Here is a 19,316-nt window from a genome sequence, read left to right on the forward strand (position 1 = left end):
CATCGATATATCGGCCGATATCACATCCGATATAACGGGCGCCATGAAAATACACAAGTACCTGAATTAACCTTATGGATCCCTTGCACAGTGTCCTGTATGACCTGCAGCAACATGGGGTCCCCCTTGCGAAGGAGCAATGGATCCTATTGAAGTCTCGGAGGAAAAGCTAGGGCTAGGAGACTTAACAAAGTTTTCCTTTTGCCTATTAAGAGCCTCAGCCAAGGCATTCATAGACCTCCCCAACACCGCAGCCCACGCAGGTTCAAGTTGCTCAGACCTCTGGGCATGCGCATCACTGGGCACAGATTCACAAGCAGGGCAAAGGTCCCCTTGGTCCATCTGTCCCGTGCCCCCCCCCCCCCCCCCCCGCAGCAGCAGCATCATCAGTGTCAGTCACCACAGTGCACAATGTCAGGCAAAGCACAAGTAATGTATACAGGGCCTCATTCAGATCACATCGGTCCTGCGTGCATTCGCACACAGTACCGATGTTGCGCGTCTGCGCATGTGCAGGCGTATGGTTCACCAGGTGCACGCACCCATGGCTGCGTGGGGGGGGGGGCGGAGGGCTGCCCCATTACCATATGGGAACGCCCAGCCCATGAGGCAGTGACGCAGGTGTGGGGGGCGGGTAGGTGACATCACCGGATGTCAGCTGCCCGCCCATATCCACACCAGCGTGCACGCAAATGTGCGCAACTAAAAAGTCACTTTTATAGGTGTGCACGCTAAACATCATTCGATGGTCGGGGCAGTTACCCGAGCCATGCGAATGGATGTTTATGCAAAACATCCATTCGCAGCTGTTCGGGCGAAGCCGCACTTTTAGGGGGTGGCGGGGGGGGGGTCGTTTGCCGGACGGGGTTTGGTGGACTCGCAAGGCTGCGAATTCGCAGCATTGCAAATCAACCAGAATAACCCCCACAGTGTACTTATCTGTCTGCTTGCTGTAAGTGACCTCTTTTCAGGAGAAACTGCACCCTGTGTACTGGAAGAAACAGCCAGGCTTCAGCTTCGCAGTATGGAGAGAAAATGGCACTCGCACACAGAGTAGGAAGGGACCATGCTTTAGCGGGGTAGGAAACCAGAATTGGCACCTTTCCCCCTTTAGCCGCTCCCACAAGTGTTTCTCCTCACCTCCTAGTGCCTCCCCTTCACTCTGGGATCATTTGGAGTTGTCCAGCTGCACTGGACACCTGTAATAGACTTCACCTCCCTAGTAGGATTTCAGTCTATAAGCCCTTCCAAGATGACGCCCGCCATCGCGGGAGGTCCTTCCCCCACGATTCCCTTCTAAGCAAGGAGCCGGTTCCAGATGCTCCCAGGGCCCAGGCAAACCCAAGTAAAGCTGGGGTTAAGCACTGTGCAGTAGGTGCAGACAGCCCACCCCTGCACACAGAGCGCTGACAGGACGCGCTTCTGTCAGCCTCTGCTGTGCTCTCAGTGTGCAGTGCTTCTTGTCAGAAGCAGCACACTGGAAAAAACCTGCACTAAATCACTAAGTTAATAAAATAATAAAAAACCTAGCTAATCTAGTCAAAAATCCAGAAAAATAGCCAGCTGCAGCAGCAGCAGCAGCCGGTCAGCATAGCACCCACTCCTGTGGGCACCTAAAACGAACTAAAGCATGATGGGATGCAGAAGGGAGGAGCCTGCGTCCAGTGGAAAGCTTTCAGCATAGGTGCCTTGGCTCCTGTGGACTCTCCTACATCCCAAGGTTAGCTGTGTCACCGGACTGGACAAAAGATAAAGTTAATAGGTACTAATGGGCATCTCATCGCATGTACTCCTGGATTCAGTACTGAATACCGGCGGTCGGGATTCCGGCGTTCAGAATCCCGACGCCGAAATCCCGACAGCCGAAATGCCGACAAGGGGGGGACGTGGATCGCCCCCCCTTGCGGGCTCGCTGCGCTCGCCACGCAGCAGGCCCGGTGCCTCGCTACACTCGGCACACTAATTTATTCTCCCTCCAGGGGTGTCGTGGACGGATTCAGTATTGAATCCCGGCGTACAGAATCCCGACAGCCGAAATGCCGACAAGGGGGGGACGTGGATCGCCCCCCCTTGCGGGCTCGCTGCGCTCGCCATGCAGCGGGCCCGGTGCCTCGCTACGCTCGGCACACTAATTTATTCTCCCTCCAGGGGTGTCGTGGACACCCCAGGAGGGAGAAAGTGTCGGCATTTCGGCGGTCGGGATTCCGGCGTCGGGATTCTGAACGCCGGGATCCCGACCGCCGGGATCCCGACCGCCGGGAATGAAGCACAAAAAGTACTGCCTGCAGATACTTTGGTACTTGTTTCCTAGCACGGCGCCACCGATTTAAATTGTATGAAATCGGGTCGCAAAAATCGGGCCAATCGCATTGCATGCAACCAAATCGCATGCGATGTGATCGACCCGATTTTTACATTGGAACCAATGTTAAATGGTCCCTGAGACCCGATTTTACATTGGCCCCAATGTTAAATGCCCCCCAGACCCCATTTTCCATTGTATGCCCCCCCATTGTTAACACCAAACCACGATCAACGGCAACCCAAAGCGTGGCGAGCGCAGCGAGCCCGCAAGGGGCGGCAGTACGCGTCCTCCGACCTTTTCATACCCCCACTATCCACGTCGGGGTGGAGTTGATTTTATATAGTGTGGCGAGCTCAGCGAGCCTGAAGCATGGCGAACCCCGCGAAGGGGACGCGTATTACTTCAGACGTATTACACGTCCCCTCGCGGGGCTCGCTGTGCTCTCCACGCTTCGGGCTCCCCACACTATATAAAATCAACTCCACGCCGACGTGGATAGTGGGGGTATTAAAAGGTCGGAGGACGCGTACCGCCGACCCTCGCGGGTTCGCTGCGCTTGCCACGCTTCGGGTTGACGTTGATCGTGTTGTGGCTTTAACAATGGGGGGGCATTTGACATAATTCACCATCACGGTGGGTTTACAATTAAGAATGGGGTCTAGGGGCCATTTAACATTGGGTCCAATGAAAAATTGGGTCTCAGGGACCCTTTTTACATTGGTTCCAATGTAAAAATCGGGTCGGTCACGTCGGTCGCATGCCATTATAATGGCATGCGATGCGACCGATTTTCAAAGTGCGTTAAAAACATGTTTAGAGGCCGAAAATCGGGTCGGTCGGGTCCCATCACATACCTTAAGTTAAGGTATGCGATGGGACCGACGGGCGCCGTGCTAGGAAACAAGTACAGATACTTTTTGTGCTTTACAATATTGTACCCGCGGGGACACGCATCGCATCCCTGCAGGTACACTGTGCGATTACCGCACATGCAATGCGTTTTGTAATTTAAAAGTACAAAACACATGCGATAATCGCAGCGTGTACATTAATGGCCTAATATCATTCAGTGTGTATGCATAGTTAAGTATATCATCATCAGCTGGGTCGGCTAGTGTGTATGAGCCTTAAAGTTGGCTGACTGATAGATCAAATAAGTTTAAAATGGAGTGTTTTCTGTCACTTCTATGCTGTTTATAATAATCACTCATAGAAACATAGAAACATAGAATTTGACGGCAGATAAGAACCATTTGGCCCATCTAGTCTGCCCCTTTTTTACCCTTCAGGTAAACTCAACCCTTTTTAATCCTTATTTCTTTGTAAGGATATTCATATGCCTATCCCAAGCATGTTTAAATTGTTCTACTGTCTTAGCCTCTACCACCTCTGATGGGAGGCTATTCCACTTATCCACTACCCTTTCTGTGAAGTAATTCTTTCTAACATTTCCCCTGAACCTACCTCCCTCCAGTTTCAGTGCATGTCCTCGTGTTTTATTACTTATTTTCCTTTGAAGAAAATTTCCCACCTGTACTATGTTAAAACCCTTGATATATTTGAAGATTTCTATCATGTCCCCCCTTTCCCTTCTCTGCTCCAAACTATACATGTTAAGATCTTTTAGTCTATCCAGGTAAGTTTTGTGATGTAGGCCATGAACCATTTTAGTTGCCCTTCTTTGTACACTCTCCAATGTATTTATATCCTTCTGAAGATATGGTCTCCAGAACTGAACACAGTATTCCAGATGAGGTCGTACCAATGACCTATAAAGTGGCATTATTACGTCTTTTTTTCTGCTACTGATTCCTCTCCCTATGCAACCAAGCATCTGACTAGCCTTCCTCATTGCTTTGTTACATTGCCTCCCTGCCTTTAAGTCACTTGAAATAGTGACTCCTAGATCTCTTTCCTCCTCAGTAGTTTCCATTATAGTACCCTTGATACTATATTGAGCCTTTGGGTTTTTGAGTCCCAAGTGCATAATTTTGCATTTTTTAGCATTAAACTGTAGTTGCCATTCTCTTGACCAATTCTCAAGTTTACTTAGATCATCAGTCATTTGATTTACCCCTCCTGGTGTGTCTACTCTGTTGCATATCTTTGTATCATCTGCAAAAAGGCATACTTTCCCTTCAATACCATTTGCAATGTCACTAACAAAGATATTAAAGAGCACTGGTCCAAGTACAGATCCCTGGGGTACTCCACTGGTAACATGTCCCTCCATAGAATGCACTCCATTTACGACAACTGTCTGTTTCCTATCCTGCAACCAGGTTCTTATCCATTTAATCGTTTTATAATCCAATCCCACACTTTCAAGTTTATTTAGCAGCCTGCGATGTGGGACAGTGTCAAATGCCTTACTAAAGTCTAGATATGCCACATCTACAGCCCCCCCTTCATCTAGTATTTTGGTCACGGAGTCAAAAAAGTCAATGAGACTTGTTTGGCATGATCTCCCTGCAGTAAAACCATGCTGTTTTGGATCCTGTAAGTTGTTTAATTTAAGATATTCCACTATTCTTTCTTTTAATAGTGTTTCCATTATTTTCCCTACTACTGATATAAGGCTCACTAGTCTGTAGTTACTTGCTTCTTCTTTGCTTCCGCTTTTGTGCAGTGGAACTACATTTGCTTTTCTCCAGTCCTCTGGAACTGCACCTGTATCTAGTGACTGATTGAATAAATCTGTTAATGGCGCTACCAACACATCTTTTAGTTCTTTTAGTATCCTTGGATGCACTCCGTCTGGCCCCATTGATTTATCCACTTTCAGTCTTGAAAGTTCTGTTAGGACTTTCTCCCTAGTAAATGTACCTCCATCTACCTTATTTTTATGAATGTCCTTGCAACTTAACTGTGGTCCCTTCCCTTCTCCTTCTATAGTGAATACAGAGCAAAAATAATTATTTAGATGATCTGCAATTGCCTTGTCTCCCTCCACCAAATTCTCAGTGTCTGTCCGCAGTCTTATTATTCCTCCATTTGATTTTCTCCTTTCATTTATATACTTAAAAAAAGTTTTGTTTCCTTTATCTACCGACTGAGCCATTTTCTCCTCAGCTTGTACCTTGGCACGCCTGATCACTTTCTTAGCCTCTTTGCGTCTGGCAAGATACACTTCTTTGTCATTATTATTTTGAGTCTGCTTGTATGTCCTAAAGGCCATCTTTTTTGCTTTTACACTAGTTGATACCTCTTTTGTAAACCACACTGGCTTCACTCAAACCAGTAATTTAATTCCGAAACAAATAAAGAATTGATGGCGCTTGACTTGTGTGTTCAAATGATCAATGTTTCTCAGATAAAAAGGAAACAAACAAAATATGTGTATCAGTGACACAAAATGGGCAATTTTAATGGGTTAGGATAATTCCCAGGGAATGAATTGTACCGAAACTCACAATGCAGTGATGTGCTCAAAGTGTATAACGGTTTCTTTATTAAGGGTTCACCACTGTGATGTAAATAAAATATGTACCAAATAGTAGGCAGCCATACTCACTGATTGAACAGGAGATTTAATGCATATCAAGGTATCTTTGATATCAAGCCACCCGATCACCAATCTTTAGAACCGTGGTAACTGCGTACCATACTCACTGCAGATGCAGGTAATCAATGCATAGAAAGGTATCTTTCTGGGTATAGTCCGTTTACCAATCCACTCTCAAGATGTGCCCCACATAGGAGATGATGTACCAAAAAGCAAAGAGGAGGACTGGTCTCAGTAACAAAGATTTATTATAAAAACTGCAAAGTGGCCCATGAAAGTGACCAATGAAACTCACAATTATTATTGCGAATCAGCAACATTGTCATCCAGAGAAAAAAAAAAAGCAGCAATGATCAGCAAGCACAAGTAAGGTATCCCAATGATATCACACATGTGGGCCTAAATAACATGGAAACCCCATGATTGTTCTTTATTTGGTACGGTGTTAACCAGGTCCATAAAATTAGTCTTATGGTGTGTACACATGGTGCAATTCACCCTTCGATTTTGACTACATTATATAGTCAAAATTGAGTCGGTATCACATAGACATTGAATGGAGATAGAACATGATTTTAAGCTTTCTATCCCGTTTCAGGGCCTTATTTTGGTTCATTCTTTCTGACAAAATCCTTCTTAGATGGACAAAACCATGTGCACTGCAGGTGGGGCAGATGTAACATGTGCAGAGAGAATTAGATTTGGGTGAGGTTTTACTTTAAAGTGAAATCTATATTGCAGTATAAAAATAAAGCAGTCAGTATTTTCCCTGCACAGAAACAAAATTACTCACCCAAATCTAATTCTCTCTGCACATGTTACATCTGCCCCCCCTGCAGTGCACATGGTTTTGTCCATCTAAGAAGGATTTTGTCAGAAAGAATGAACCAAAATAAGGCCCTCAATGCCGATGCGTGCACCCGTTCAGCTGAAATTGAAAAAAGCCAAGTAGACAGTGCAGCAATGACTATATAGTGCAGATTGAATGTAGTTAGTATGAATTGTATGTAAATAGCACGAGTAAGCAAAGATTGCATAGCAATCGAATCTTATAGTGGGTACACATGGTGCAATTTTGCTTGAGATTCAATCCCGATTAGGATTGAAAGGAATGGTACGCAAAATGCATTTGATTTGACTACAGATCTGTACTATAAAGTCTTGCCTTACAAGACTATTTTTCTATACAATTTACACTACACGGGAGTGTGCATTGGGATCGAATCTGCATCAAATGTAGATTTTTTTTTTGATTTTGCTTCTATAAGCAAAATCGAATAGAAAAATAGTGCATATCTCACAGTGTGTATACTCTTTTAAAATACAACATAACCATGATGCAAACAGGGAGACCTAATTGTTTTTATTTTAAAAGACAGCCCACTGCAGCTCCTTCATTTCCACCACTTTGATATATCCCACTTTATATGAGCTCATGTTTTATATTGAAAAATGTCTGTATTTAATGTGTTATTAATAATGTCAGCCCTCCATGTTCCTTTGTAGAAGCAGAAGAATGTCTCGGTCACTGGCCGCCCTAGCTAGCCAGGCCTTTGTGGCATACACGTGTGTTTTGTACTGTGAGACACTTCAGCACTGTGTACGTAGAAGACGGTACATGTGTAAGCAGAGACATGTGAGCAGACTCATGTGTCCACCAGTGTGGCGGCTCCCTGCGCTCTGCCTGCAGTTGCCTCCTCCCTCCTTTGTCTAGAGACCCACAAAACCGCCCCTGCACATTCCTCCAACTGCTCCGATCCGGGTTTTGATGGCAGCCCACAGTGCATTGTGGTCCTGCTCGGCCAGTTAGTGATTAAGAATGAGGATCCGGAGAAGACAGGGCCCCTCCCCCCAGCCCTTCACTCCGAGCTCTTTGTGCCCGCTCCTGGAGTCGCCCAGGACGCTGCGCTTGGAGCTCGGCGGGCTGCACAAGTATGGCGGCAGCGCTCACATACCAGTGTGCGACTTCCGCTGCCACAGGGCTATCTGATTGTGCCTGGCAGCTGCATGGTAAATGTCACCATGTAGAGAGGGGTATTGGGGCTTACTATCAACACTGTACGCCGCGTGATAGGAAGGCGCCCGCCGACCCTGCACACACAGCCCCGAGTGACCCGCACGCTACTTGACAACACAATGAGCCGAGTATCAGTCCAGCACACACCTCGTGACGTCGCCACGTTTTTAGACGCCCTACGACATCACGTGATTCACCTTCCTCTGTGTTCCCGCGGTCCACCCCGGGTCTTACTGCCCGCATTCGCCGTGCCTGTCAGTCCATTGGTGACAATTGGGTAACTCCGGGTCTCTCCTCCATGTCCAGGTCTTACTGCCCGGCTTTATCTCACCTTGTTTATAAGCCTATAGGAGAAGACGGGTTCATTCTCCGTGATCCAGCGCCGGCCCTTGCTCTGTTTTTCATTGTGTCCCAGCACCTGTGCTGACTCCAGATTCCGGGCTTTGCAAAGCCGGTGATAGCGGTGTCTCATGTCGTCTAGAGTCCAGCGCCGTGTTTTACCCCACTATCTATCCCAGCCCATTTGAAAGCGCTCCAGCTTGTAGCCCAGCTCCCACTTCTTCCCTTTTTTTGCCAAAGCCCTGTGAGACAGCGACCCATCTCCGGGTCTTGCGGTCTCCATCCCTATGTGAGTGCTACAGGGCCGTGCTCTTTTTGTGCCCAGAACATGAAGGTGTCATCCAGCTCCTGTCTGTAATCCACTTCACGGGTTTTGCCTTTGATATGCCTGTGTGACAGTCATCCAAATCCGGGTTTTACTCCAGTCCCCTCGCTTTATTTTACCTGATGCCCGGTCACAGGTCCAGTTCCAGTTTGTGTATGTGCTCCAGTTCCGGGACTTGCAGCAGCTCAGAGTGAGCCAGTATCTGGACTTTCCTTCCCTTCCGGACGGCCAATCCGAGGTTTTCCTCTGTGTGAGCCTTGTGCAGGAAACTGGCAGCCCGGCTCCCCTTCGTGCTCCAGCCGCCGGGTCTTGCGGCCTCAGCCTCCCCCAATCCGGGACTCCCAGCTCCGCGCTTTGCGGCCTGTCTCTCCTCCTCCTCTCTCGGTAAAATGGCCTCTCCTCCTCCTCTCTACCGCCTCGTGTCCGACTGAGCGGCTCCCCCTCCCCTCCTGCCCGCACCCAGCCCGACACCCGGGGGGGGAGGCCACCTCCGTCCCCACGCTCCTCACAGCGCTCCATGGCCGCACAGGTGGCGCCGGCCTCCGGCCCCAGTCTTGGGGGAACCCCGCCCGCCGCCGGTCCCGAATTAAAGAAGAGCCCAGGGGATCCCCCTCCCTCCTCGGTAGAACCCCAAGCTGAGGTCCCGGCTCAGACCTCCACAGACTCTGACCCGCCCGAGGCAGCGAACGGGACCCGAGCGGCATCGACCTCGTCGCTGCAGGAACCGGGAGATGCGCCTGCGGCCTCCGCCGCCTCCTCGCACCCGCCGGGGGGATTCGGTTTCTCCTCCTATAACCGGGGAGTCTTCCAGCCTGGCCCCGGCCTGGACTACCAGCCTCCTAGCGAGGCCTACAACTCCTATCCGGCCTACCCGAATCGGGCCTACCAGCCAGGATACCCCCCGCCTCGCCCGACTGCTTCCACAGGCAAGCCCCCGGCTCCGGCCTATCCTCCCCCACCGCCGCGGTTCGGACCCGCGCAGCCAGCAGCTGCCACACCGACCCTGAACCAGCTACTGACAGCGCCTAGTCCCGGGCGGGGATTCCCGGCCTACCCCGGGGGAGACTACTCGGAGCAGCACAAAGGATCTGAAGGCTATGCAGCCGGCTGGGCCGCAAGTCAGAGAGGGGTTCACCCGCCCGGGAGCCCCGGCAGCAGCGGGCAGGGCATGCCCAGATCATCGCAGGTAACAAGCTGGGTATAGCGGGGAAGGGGGTGGTCACTCCCCGGGGCAGGGATTGGCATGCGGGGGCACGGGCAGGCCGGGGTGGCTGTGGGGGGAGTTGGGCATCACTGCGGGGCTAGGATGGCTGTCCTGGGACAGAGTATAGGAAACCGTTGAGGGGGGGGGGGTTGCTTTGTATGCGTGGGGTGAAAGATCTTGGGGTAACATACATGGTGCAGCTACGGGGGTGGAAAATGCAAGCGGCACAGAATAGTGTGGATGTGAGCTGGACAGTGACTGTGCTGGAAGAGGGGAAGTGAGAGGCAGCATTGTGTGGGGGTCATGTACTGGGGAAGGGGAGGCTGCAGACAATGAGGGTAGATGGCATCACGGATGCTTCTACCACCGGGGCTTTTGGAAATTAGGTTACATGGCCAAGATTAAGCCCCCTTCCGATTGTTTTTGAATAGGACAATGTATGGAGTTGACAAGTGAATGTCACCAAGCTTGAAGGTTACTTCTGCATAGGAAAGGCAGTGGCCCTTTGTACTTTTTAATTTTGGTGTGATCTGCAGCATGTCACCATCCTGAGGCACACACGCATAATGTATACTCACATTTAGGGCATTGTATTAAATGCATTACTTGCCTTTATTTAAAGCCTGTTAAATGCTGTTGAATCGTATTGGTGTGTATTGTGTTTTAAATATATGCATGAGGCTTGTGTGTGTATAATCTTATTGGAGCTGGTTAGCTATTGGACCATGAAAGGTCCAATTCACCATATCCCTGTTGCTCCCATGAAACAGGGTTTCATTTGGACCCTTGTATGCTGTGTTGTGCGCATGATTGCAGCAAATGTGTGTTCCTTTTGGTACCATGTACATGTACCCCTTGTGGTTTCACCCTCAGCTCTTTTCTCTGTTCTTGATTTAACATTTTTAAATTATGTGCCCTTTCCAGCCTGAATTCTTACAGGAGCTCAATAATTGCACTTACCACCAAAACACACTACTCATTCTGGGGAAACTAGTTATGAATTCAAAATCCATGGCAACTACATTGTAAGGTTATCTCAAATTTGGGACTGATGATAAAACTGAGTGATCTTACAATCAAGTAGAGATGTGTACTTTCATGGTTGCTTGGCTCTAGAAAAGCAAATGATTGTTGCAGGCAAGATTCATATTTGGGGGGGGGGGGGGGGGGTCTTTTGCAGGGTCTATTGTATAACTGAATTTCTTTCCACTTTTTTTATTTTGTGGAAAAGCTTGTCAATGTGAACTTTTGTGATTGATAAATATTGGTGTGGAAGTACTTGACTGCACATTCTCTGCAAAGGGTAAGGATATCTGTCCAATATAGGGTCACACAAAGTATATGGGTATATGCAGCTGAATGTCACAGGAAGCTGCCGCATAAAAATAGTATGTGCCCACACTCTTGCTTTTCACGCTAGTAACATATAGTGCATAACCAGGCCTTTTAAAGGAGCAAATGATAATGTGGTTATAAACCATAGACTTATAACCCTTTCTTGTATTCACATGCCATTGAGAAATAGGTAATAGCCAAAATTATGGAATTTAAAGAGATCTGCAACTGAGATAAATACAGTAATGGTGTAAATGACACTTGATTTTAGTGTTAAACAACTGCCGTGGTCAACTATGGAAGTGGTGCACATATGGAAGATGTTTCTGTAGGTGATATTGCAGTTTTACAACTGAAACATGATGGCCAGCAATCTGCTTTGTTTATTGTATACACTGGCAAAGTTAATCTTTGCATTTGGACCCTTGCTCAGATCTGAACCCCAGGAAAATATGCTCAGTCCAAAGAACGCTTCAGAATCCCCTGCGTGAGATAGATATATTAGTGTAGACCCTGTCTTGCACTAATATATTTTATTGGAGTGTGCAAGGTCCATATATAGGGTACCACCACTAGCAATGATAAAAATAATTTGATTTATAATCTGTAAATCATTCTTCATGTCGCCAGCTGGGGCACGTTGTCACAAAGAGATGCACAGTCCATTGTAAAGAATAGCCTTTTATTTAGAAATGTACCAGATGCGTTTCGTCAAAATGACTTCATCGGGGCAAAACAAATCATGGATCATGTAGAAGGGGAAAAAAAAAAAATTACCTTGGAAACCACTGACCATAAAGAAGCTCGGGGCAGGTTTTACAGTGTGACCATTTTAGTTTTACTCATTAGTGTTCTTTCTGTACCTATCAGATTATCTGTATATGTGGGACATTGCTGAAAACATCTGAAGGTTATTCACTTTCTCTTTTTTTTTTTTTTTTTTACCTTAAGTGCCAATGTTGCTGTGAGATCCTAAATATATCCACTGAGAATGCCAGCGTCGCTTTTAGTATGAATACAAATACAACAATTTCAGTTAATTGAAATTTAATTAAATATTGCACCAAAAAAATAGTTGATGTGAGCGACGCTGGCAGTTTTAGCGGATATTTTGAGGATCTCACAGCAGTGTTGGCACTCAATTGTTGTTGTTAATCTGTGCTAAGATATGATGGTCAGAAGTTCTCTTGGTTGTTATGGTAAGGTCTTTGTGCACCCAAATTTCATTACCTGTTTGCCCATGATAGCACTGTTATTTGGTTTTAGATTGGAAGCAGGTGACTGAAAGAATAAGCTTTTACCCCAATTATACACTAACTAGTCTCATTACATTAGCATTTGTTTAAAATGGTAATTTTCAGTCACACAGTTATGCCCCTTTCAGACAGCATTTTTTAACCGGTATTTTGCCATTTTTTAACCGTTTCAAAACGGTTATGTGCGGTCTGAAAGGTGCAGAAAAGATTTACCGTTTTTTAAAAAGCCGTTTTTGCTAAACGGTTAAAATGGAGGGTCCTACACGTTTCAGAACTGGTATTTTGGCACCAAAATCGGGTCTGAAACGGTATGTAGGACCCAGCCAATAGTGGTCCGCTCTATGCATGTCTAATGAGTGGTGCAGTGAATATTTAATGAACTCATTAAATATTCAGTGCAGTCATTGGATATGCACTGAGGTTGGGGGTCCCCCACCCCGGAAGCATTTTCAAGCCACCCCCGCGCCGAGTCCCTGCTTCTAGACACTACCATTGCCAATGCCAAACTATACCCCTGTCTCTAGGCGGTGACGTCACACAATAAGGTGGGGCTACGCACGTGACTCCCGCACACGGAAGCAACGTCACGCCGAGGACCAGGACCAATCGCGTTGCGTCCAGCAGGTCAGGGGTCACGGAATTCCGTGGTTTTACCATGGTGACAAGAGGCCGCTGCTGCTGCTCCTCACTTGCAGCAGGTCCTCGAGCTCATCCTCTCTAGCTCTGAGCTGGCCTGAGACGTGAACATGGGCAGCAGCAGGAGGATGCAGCCGCCGGGCCCCGCTGTACACCTGCATAACAGCAACCCCGGGGACTTCACCATCATGTCTTCTACGGAGGCGGATGTGAGACCTAGCCTGGGCGTCATCATACGGTACTGTCTGGTTAGGAGGGCTCTGCATGTCATCAGCTGGGCCCAGCTTCCATCATTGCCCATACTAGCGGGCTTATAGGAAGGGGCTGGCTTTGACCCTGTATTTGAAAAGTTTAAAAAAATGGGTCTGCCAGGTACAAAAAAAGGCACTTAAACGATAATATACCGTTTAAGAGATGCGGTGTGAAGGGGGTTTTACCTGGCAGACCCGTTTTTGGAAACGTTTTCAAATACAGGGTCAAAGCCAGTTATGCGGTCTGAAAGCAGTCTGACAGTCTGCTTACTCTGGCCTGTACTTTTCTACTAGAATTTTACTGACCTTAGGGTATAACACAAGTATAAGGTTGACATGATTACATTTTACGGTTCTGCCTCTCCGAATTTGGTGTGATTCAATTGTAATGCTGAATCTGTCAATTAAGTAAAATTATAAATGACAATACTGTACATATACAAATTGAGAGATTCTAGGATCCATTAGTATATTCTTGGTCTTTCTGTTCCTTACCATATACCGGCAAGCCCCAAATAATGCTGAAACTGCTACACTTTATTTTTCACTCGTAAGTGATTTAATTCTCTGCAATGGGAATCCACAATGGTGGCGATGTATCTTCACTCGCATTTCCTTGCTCCCTCTGGAGGTGCACGTGATAGTCGGCAAATAATTCTCCATGTAATAAGTGCAGCTTGATACTGCAGCACCTCCATGGTGGAGAATTGAATTAGGGGAGTGGTGAGTTTTTAATTTCCTGGTACTAATGCAAAGTGCTGCCCCCCCCCCTCAAGCTTTCAATGTTGGTGTTACCACAACTGACAGTCTTCTTTAAAGCCAAATAATGTAGATTAATGGTCATCTCACTGTACAATAAAATATATTGGAAGTTTTCAGAATTCCTTCTTTATAATAAAAAGTTGACATTATGCATTTTTTCTATTGTAGTTTCCACCGCAATTTGTACTACCATTAATTGTATATTTACACTATTTCCAGACCCTGTTTTTGCTTTTGCCTGAACTTGGTAGACCATTGCTCAAAGATTGTCTATTGACTCTTTTTTTTTTTTTTTTTCCTCCTCTTTTTGTACTTCAATTTCTCATTTAAAATAAGTGATTGTGGAGCGATGTTCAAATTTTTGCCGTGCCCAAACCCACAACCTCAGAAGGCTGTAAGCTGGAATGCCTGCACCCAAATGGAGCAATATTGAATTGCTTTGTCTGGTGCTTCCTAATTAGCCTTGCCCCAATTGAATCGCCTTCAATATATTTAATATAGTTTGACTGTCTACATGAAGCTGTTGACTTAAAAGAAATTTAAAAAATTTGGTACTTATGTTAGTTGGGCGTCCACTATAGTTAGTACGCTGATACCCCCACTATCCATGTCGACATGGAGTTGATTATATATAGTGTGGCGAGCGCAGCACAAAGCAAATAGTTTAGTGGGCGCCCAACTAACATATAAGTACCAAACATTCTCTGCATTTGATAAGTAAACCATGCGTATCCGCCAAAAAAATCATACATTTTTCTGCACATGTTTTAATATATTCAGTTGCTATAGTTGTAGTACACCGTAAGATTTTCTATGTACTAACTTTGAGATGCTACTATTGGCATTGACCCATGTTTCCCTCTTGTCAGATTATATTGATCACCCAGAACTAAAATTGTTCTATATAGAGTTGGGAAAGACCTGTAAACTTGGTGGGCACTCTCTGCACCATTGAGTCATGTATTTTCTAGATTGTAAGTGACCTAGATCCGTAGACTCCTAAAGATGTGGAATCGGAAGATGATTGACCTTGATTAATTGTACAAAACGAAAAAAGATTTAGGAGCAGTCATTTCAAGCGGTTTATTATTAAAGTTATAAATGCATGTATTTGGTCCAGGATGCCCTTGTTAATGATTTTGTGGACATGCCCTCTTGTCTCATGTGACTCCAAGTCCCTTTTTTAATACAAGAACATGTGGGTATTAAAAGGAAATTTCTCCAGAAGCTAAAGCTTTGATATTGCAAGGTGTGAATTGTCAGAACCACTCTGGCATAAATATAAATTGGGAGTGCTACTGTGTGACAAAATAGGCTTACTTTAGTGTAATGGGGCATACATATGGGGTGATTTCAGCCCCTTTTTTATAAGCGATCTGACTAGGTAGCTTAGAAATGGCGCACGGATCGCTCCATGTGTATACGCTGCAGCGATGCGCGGTCCCTCGTGTTGCTATCACCCACAGGGAAAGCCAATGACTGCACTGGCTTTCTCCATTAAAAATAGGCAAAGCCCCGCTCAGCACATAGCATTACGGCCACACTGCAATGTTCTTCAGGAAAAGAGCCGGGTCACCCCATGTGCAATGGGGGTCATAACAATCTCTGCATGTAACTTTGGTTATGGGTACATCCAGAATTTTACTTGATAAATGTGCTCTACTCCCTTCCCCAGACATCATAAAGAACACTATTTCTATATGCATTTTTTTTCCCACCTACCTAGCATTAGAGTTACAAATAATTTAAGGACCCCCCCTCCCCCCATACGCTAGTCTGATTTGACCCCATCATGTGTTGGGCTGAGAAATTGGCCCAAATCAGATGTGTTGAACACCTGATCAGATGCGTGGTCCCATGCGGATGGAATTGGGAGGTATGACCACCTACTACTCTGACAACCCCACCTCCGCCTGGGGGCAGGGAACAGGATTGTATGTGGAAGGACCACACGTGATCCTGCTGCTCAAGGGGGCCGAATGGCCATACACTGCTGAGATACTTCAATAGATAAATCGCAGTAGTGTATGGCCAGCCTTAGCATCTTTGATATGGTGGCATGATATTAAATAAAAAAACAGTACCGTATAGATTTTTTGGTACTTATGTAGTATCTGGGCTGCCGATTTTTTGATTGTATGCCTTAAGTTAAGGCATACAATCAGATGCGATGCGATATCGCATCGCATGCGACCATCGGATGCGATGACCCGATTTTTCCATAGGAATCAATGTTAAAATGGACTGAGTCCATTTTAACATGGAATTCAATGGGAAAAAGGGGTCCTTTTCATACCCCTACTATCCAAGTGGGCATGGAGTTGGATATAAACCTGTGGCGAGCGCAGCGAGCCACCGAGCCCGAAGCGTGGCGAGCGAAGCGAGCCCTGCGAGGGGACGGTATTCTGTGTCCCCTCGCGGGGCTCGCTACGCTCGCCACGCTTCGGGCTCGGTGGCTCGCTACGCTCGCCACAGGTTTATATCCAACTCCATGCCCACTTGGATAGTAGGGGTATGAAAAGGACCCCTTTTTCCCATTGAATTCCATGTTAAAATGGACTCAGTCCATTTTAACATTGATTCCTATGGAAAAATCGGGTCATCGCATCGCATCGCATCCGATGGTCGCATGCGATGCGATGTACCCGATTTAGAAATCGGCAGCCCAGATACTACATAAGTACCGATTTTTTTTTTTTTTTTTTTTTTTTTTTTTTTTTGAACCGTGGCCTACAGGTAGAGGACACAGAATGGAAACCTTAATATGAAGCCATTTCAGCTTGTAGCCTCCTAAAGTGCAAGCTGAAATGTGATAAATTGGGTTAGAGCGTGCCTCAAACCGTTAACATGGATTTAGGAACTTGCTAAATCTAGTACGAATGAGTGCGCACGCATGGCATGCTTTTCCATTAGGGGGAACAATTTTATTCTCCACCCCTTTTCGGGGCAGATCTGTTCATTTAGGCTTTGGAGTATAGATTACAGCTGATAAAAGATAGGAGCGTTTTTGCGTTTGCTTGTCAAGGAATTGGGCACATTATTTTTATGTTGTGGGCTATTTCCATTCTGTTTAAAGTTACTGGAGGCCATTCCTTTTTATTAGCATATGTTTACACCCCATCCGCCTGCAATGCAACACTTTACAATTGGGTACAACACCGTATTAAAAAAACAAAACTAAGGTATTAACAGGTGGGTACATAGGTATGCATGACCTGCACAAACTTTGGCGTCACTTCAATCCACAGTAATGGCTTACGGATACCCCTTTTTCGGCAAAATCCTGGGTCACTAAACATGTATTTCTAGTTTTGTCTCCGTGGTTTGAAACCCATTGACGCTACAGAGTGGAGATGACATAGGAGGTATTCAAGTCCGTTTCTCTCAAGCTCACCGAGAAAACTGGACTTTCCCTATTCAATTGCAGACATTTTCGGCCATTTTTTTAAAAATTTATTTTATTAAGTTTATTTAGAAAATTACTGTCTACAATATAACTTTATTTTTGTGATGAAGAGCGTTTTTTTACGTCCCTTTTCTGTGACTTGTGACAGATTGGAAATCTCCCGTTATGAATCTCTGGCACAAATCTGTGCGTATGTAGGGCCCATAAGTTAAATTCTTGGATCATATGGTGCTTCCCCAATGTTGTCCTTTTTGTCTTTCTCTCTTTGTGTTGCTGATATAGCCTTAGGGGGGACAATCTTGTTTACCCGCAGAGGGTGCAAGGGATTCTTGCTGTGGCATATAAACTCCAGCAACAACATCTGATCTCCTAGTTTGTTTTATTGGCCAACTTGCAAGATGGCCGCACTAACTCGTACCTGCAAGATTATCGCTGGGAACAGGATTAAACACCTCCACAATTACCCTCATAAATTACTCAAATACTTGTGGATGTTGATGTCTTATTGAAAAACTCCTGCCACACACAAGATAACTGCCGCTATAGTCACTGCAGTCTCCTCTTGTTTTAAAGATACTTTAATTACAAGAAATGTGGACATCCCCGTATTTTATCCACTGACCATGCCTGAATTTTATACTCTTAAGTCAGAGCCATGGTATACATTGTGGTATTCAATGCTGCCAGCGAGGGGGTTTGGGGTGAACTCACTTGCTGTATTCAATGTTCCGGGGAAATCTGTCCTCCTCTCTCTGGAGCTGCAAGCTTCGACACAAATGCTGCGAGCCTGCTGCATTTTGTAGTGACCCCCGCTGTTTTGACAGCCACACTCGCCTTTTCCACCTCTCTAAAAACAGCAAGGTGGAACCGGCGAGTGAAGGAGACACCCTTGAATACTTTGACAGCAAGCTATCGGCACTGCTTGCTGACACCATTCAATATACCCCTGTGTCTAACTATTCAGGTTTCCTTTTTAAAATGCAAATATCGTTAGAATGTCTCTACCGTCTGTGTGTGGGTGGGTGGGTTTTGTGCCGTTTTTCTGCATTTTTATTTATTTTATTTCCACGCCACTTTTCCCTCTCAATGTTAAGCTTTAAAACCTAAAAAAATCTAGATATCTGTGCTTTAATAAAATAGCAATGAAAGTAAAAGCTATACAATTATGTATTATCCACTCTCTACATGACCAGAACATCTATTTCTAAAGCAAAAGGTGGTTGGTATGGTCTCCCCTTTGCTGCTTGGAAGGTGTTCCACTAACTTGTAGAACATAACTAAAGAATCTATTCAATCAGCCAAAACTACATTAATGAGCAATAAAGCTTGGCTTGCACTCCCAATCATCCTTACAAGTGATGTGAGCAAGTCAGTCCGGTTCTTCCCACCAAACTGCATACATTGTACTTCACTTTGTAAGTGTATTGCCATGTTCCAAGGGGGTAATCCTCATTTCCAGTTGGAACTATTTAAGACTGTTACACCCCATATTAATGTTTAAGTCCCTGGCCAAACTTAACAATTGGCACTGACAGAACAATACCTGCCCAAATGCACAAACACAGATTTGCCTATCTGGCAGTAGATTGTTGGTCACTCCGGAAGAAATGTTTCAGTTGCTCTGTAACCCGATGCTGGTGTGCTTTTCACTATTATGTTAGTTTTTTGGATGGCACATTACTTGTGTGATTCTTTAGCTGATGCTTAGTGCATTTGCATCTTGGTGAGTGCTGGTCAATACTCATCAGGTCCCAATCTGAAAATTTGTCTGGCTTAACCCTTCACAACTGAGCTGTTTTTTCTTCTAGGCGTCTCCAAGGCAGCACAATGACGACTTGACTTATTGGAAAAGGTGGCATCCATGTTGAAAGTCACTGAGCTCTTCAGTATGACCTACTCTACTGCTAATGTTTTGGTTATGGAGATTTGCTTCGATATATGCTTCACTTTATGTTCACATTAGAAATGCCATGCT

The 19,316-nt window shown here is 45.8% G+C and overlaps 1 protein-coding gene across 1 annotated transcript in view; it reads left to right on the forward strand.

Moving 5' to 3' along the window:
* The first annotated feature begins 7,883 nt into the window (after nucleotides 1–7,883).
* ARID1A (AT-rich interaction domain 1A) overlaps nucleotides 7,884–19,316 on the forward strand; it is a 36,835-nt gene continuing 25,402 nt past the window's right edge. The window contains 1 exon segment of the mRNA XM_083170755.1: nucleotides 7,884–9,677. Within this exon segment, the coding sequence (XP_083026881.1) occupies nucleotides 9,009–9,677 (669 nt within the window). The 5' untranslated portion in view covers nucleotides 7,884–9,008.

The sequence above is a fragment of the Crinia signifera genome, chromosome 2 (assembly GCF_055691185.1).
Source record: "Crinia signifera chromosome 2, ASM5569118v1, whole genome shotgun sequence".
Classification (NCBI taxonomy): domain Eukaryota; kingdom Metazoa; phylum Chordata; class Amphibia; order Anura; family Myobatrachidae; genus Crinia; species Crinia signifera.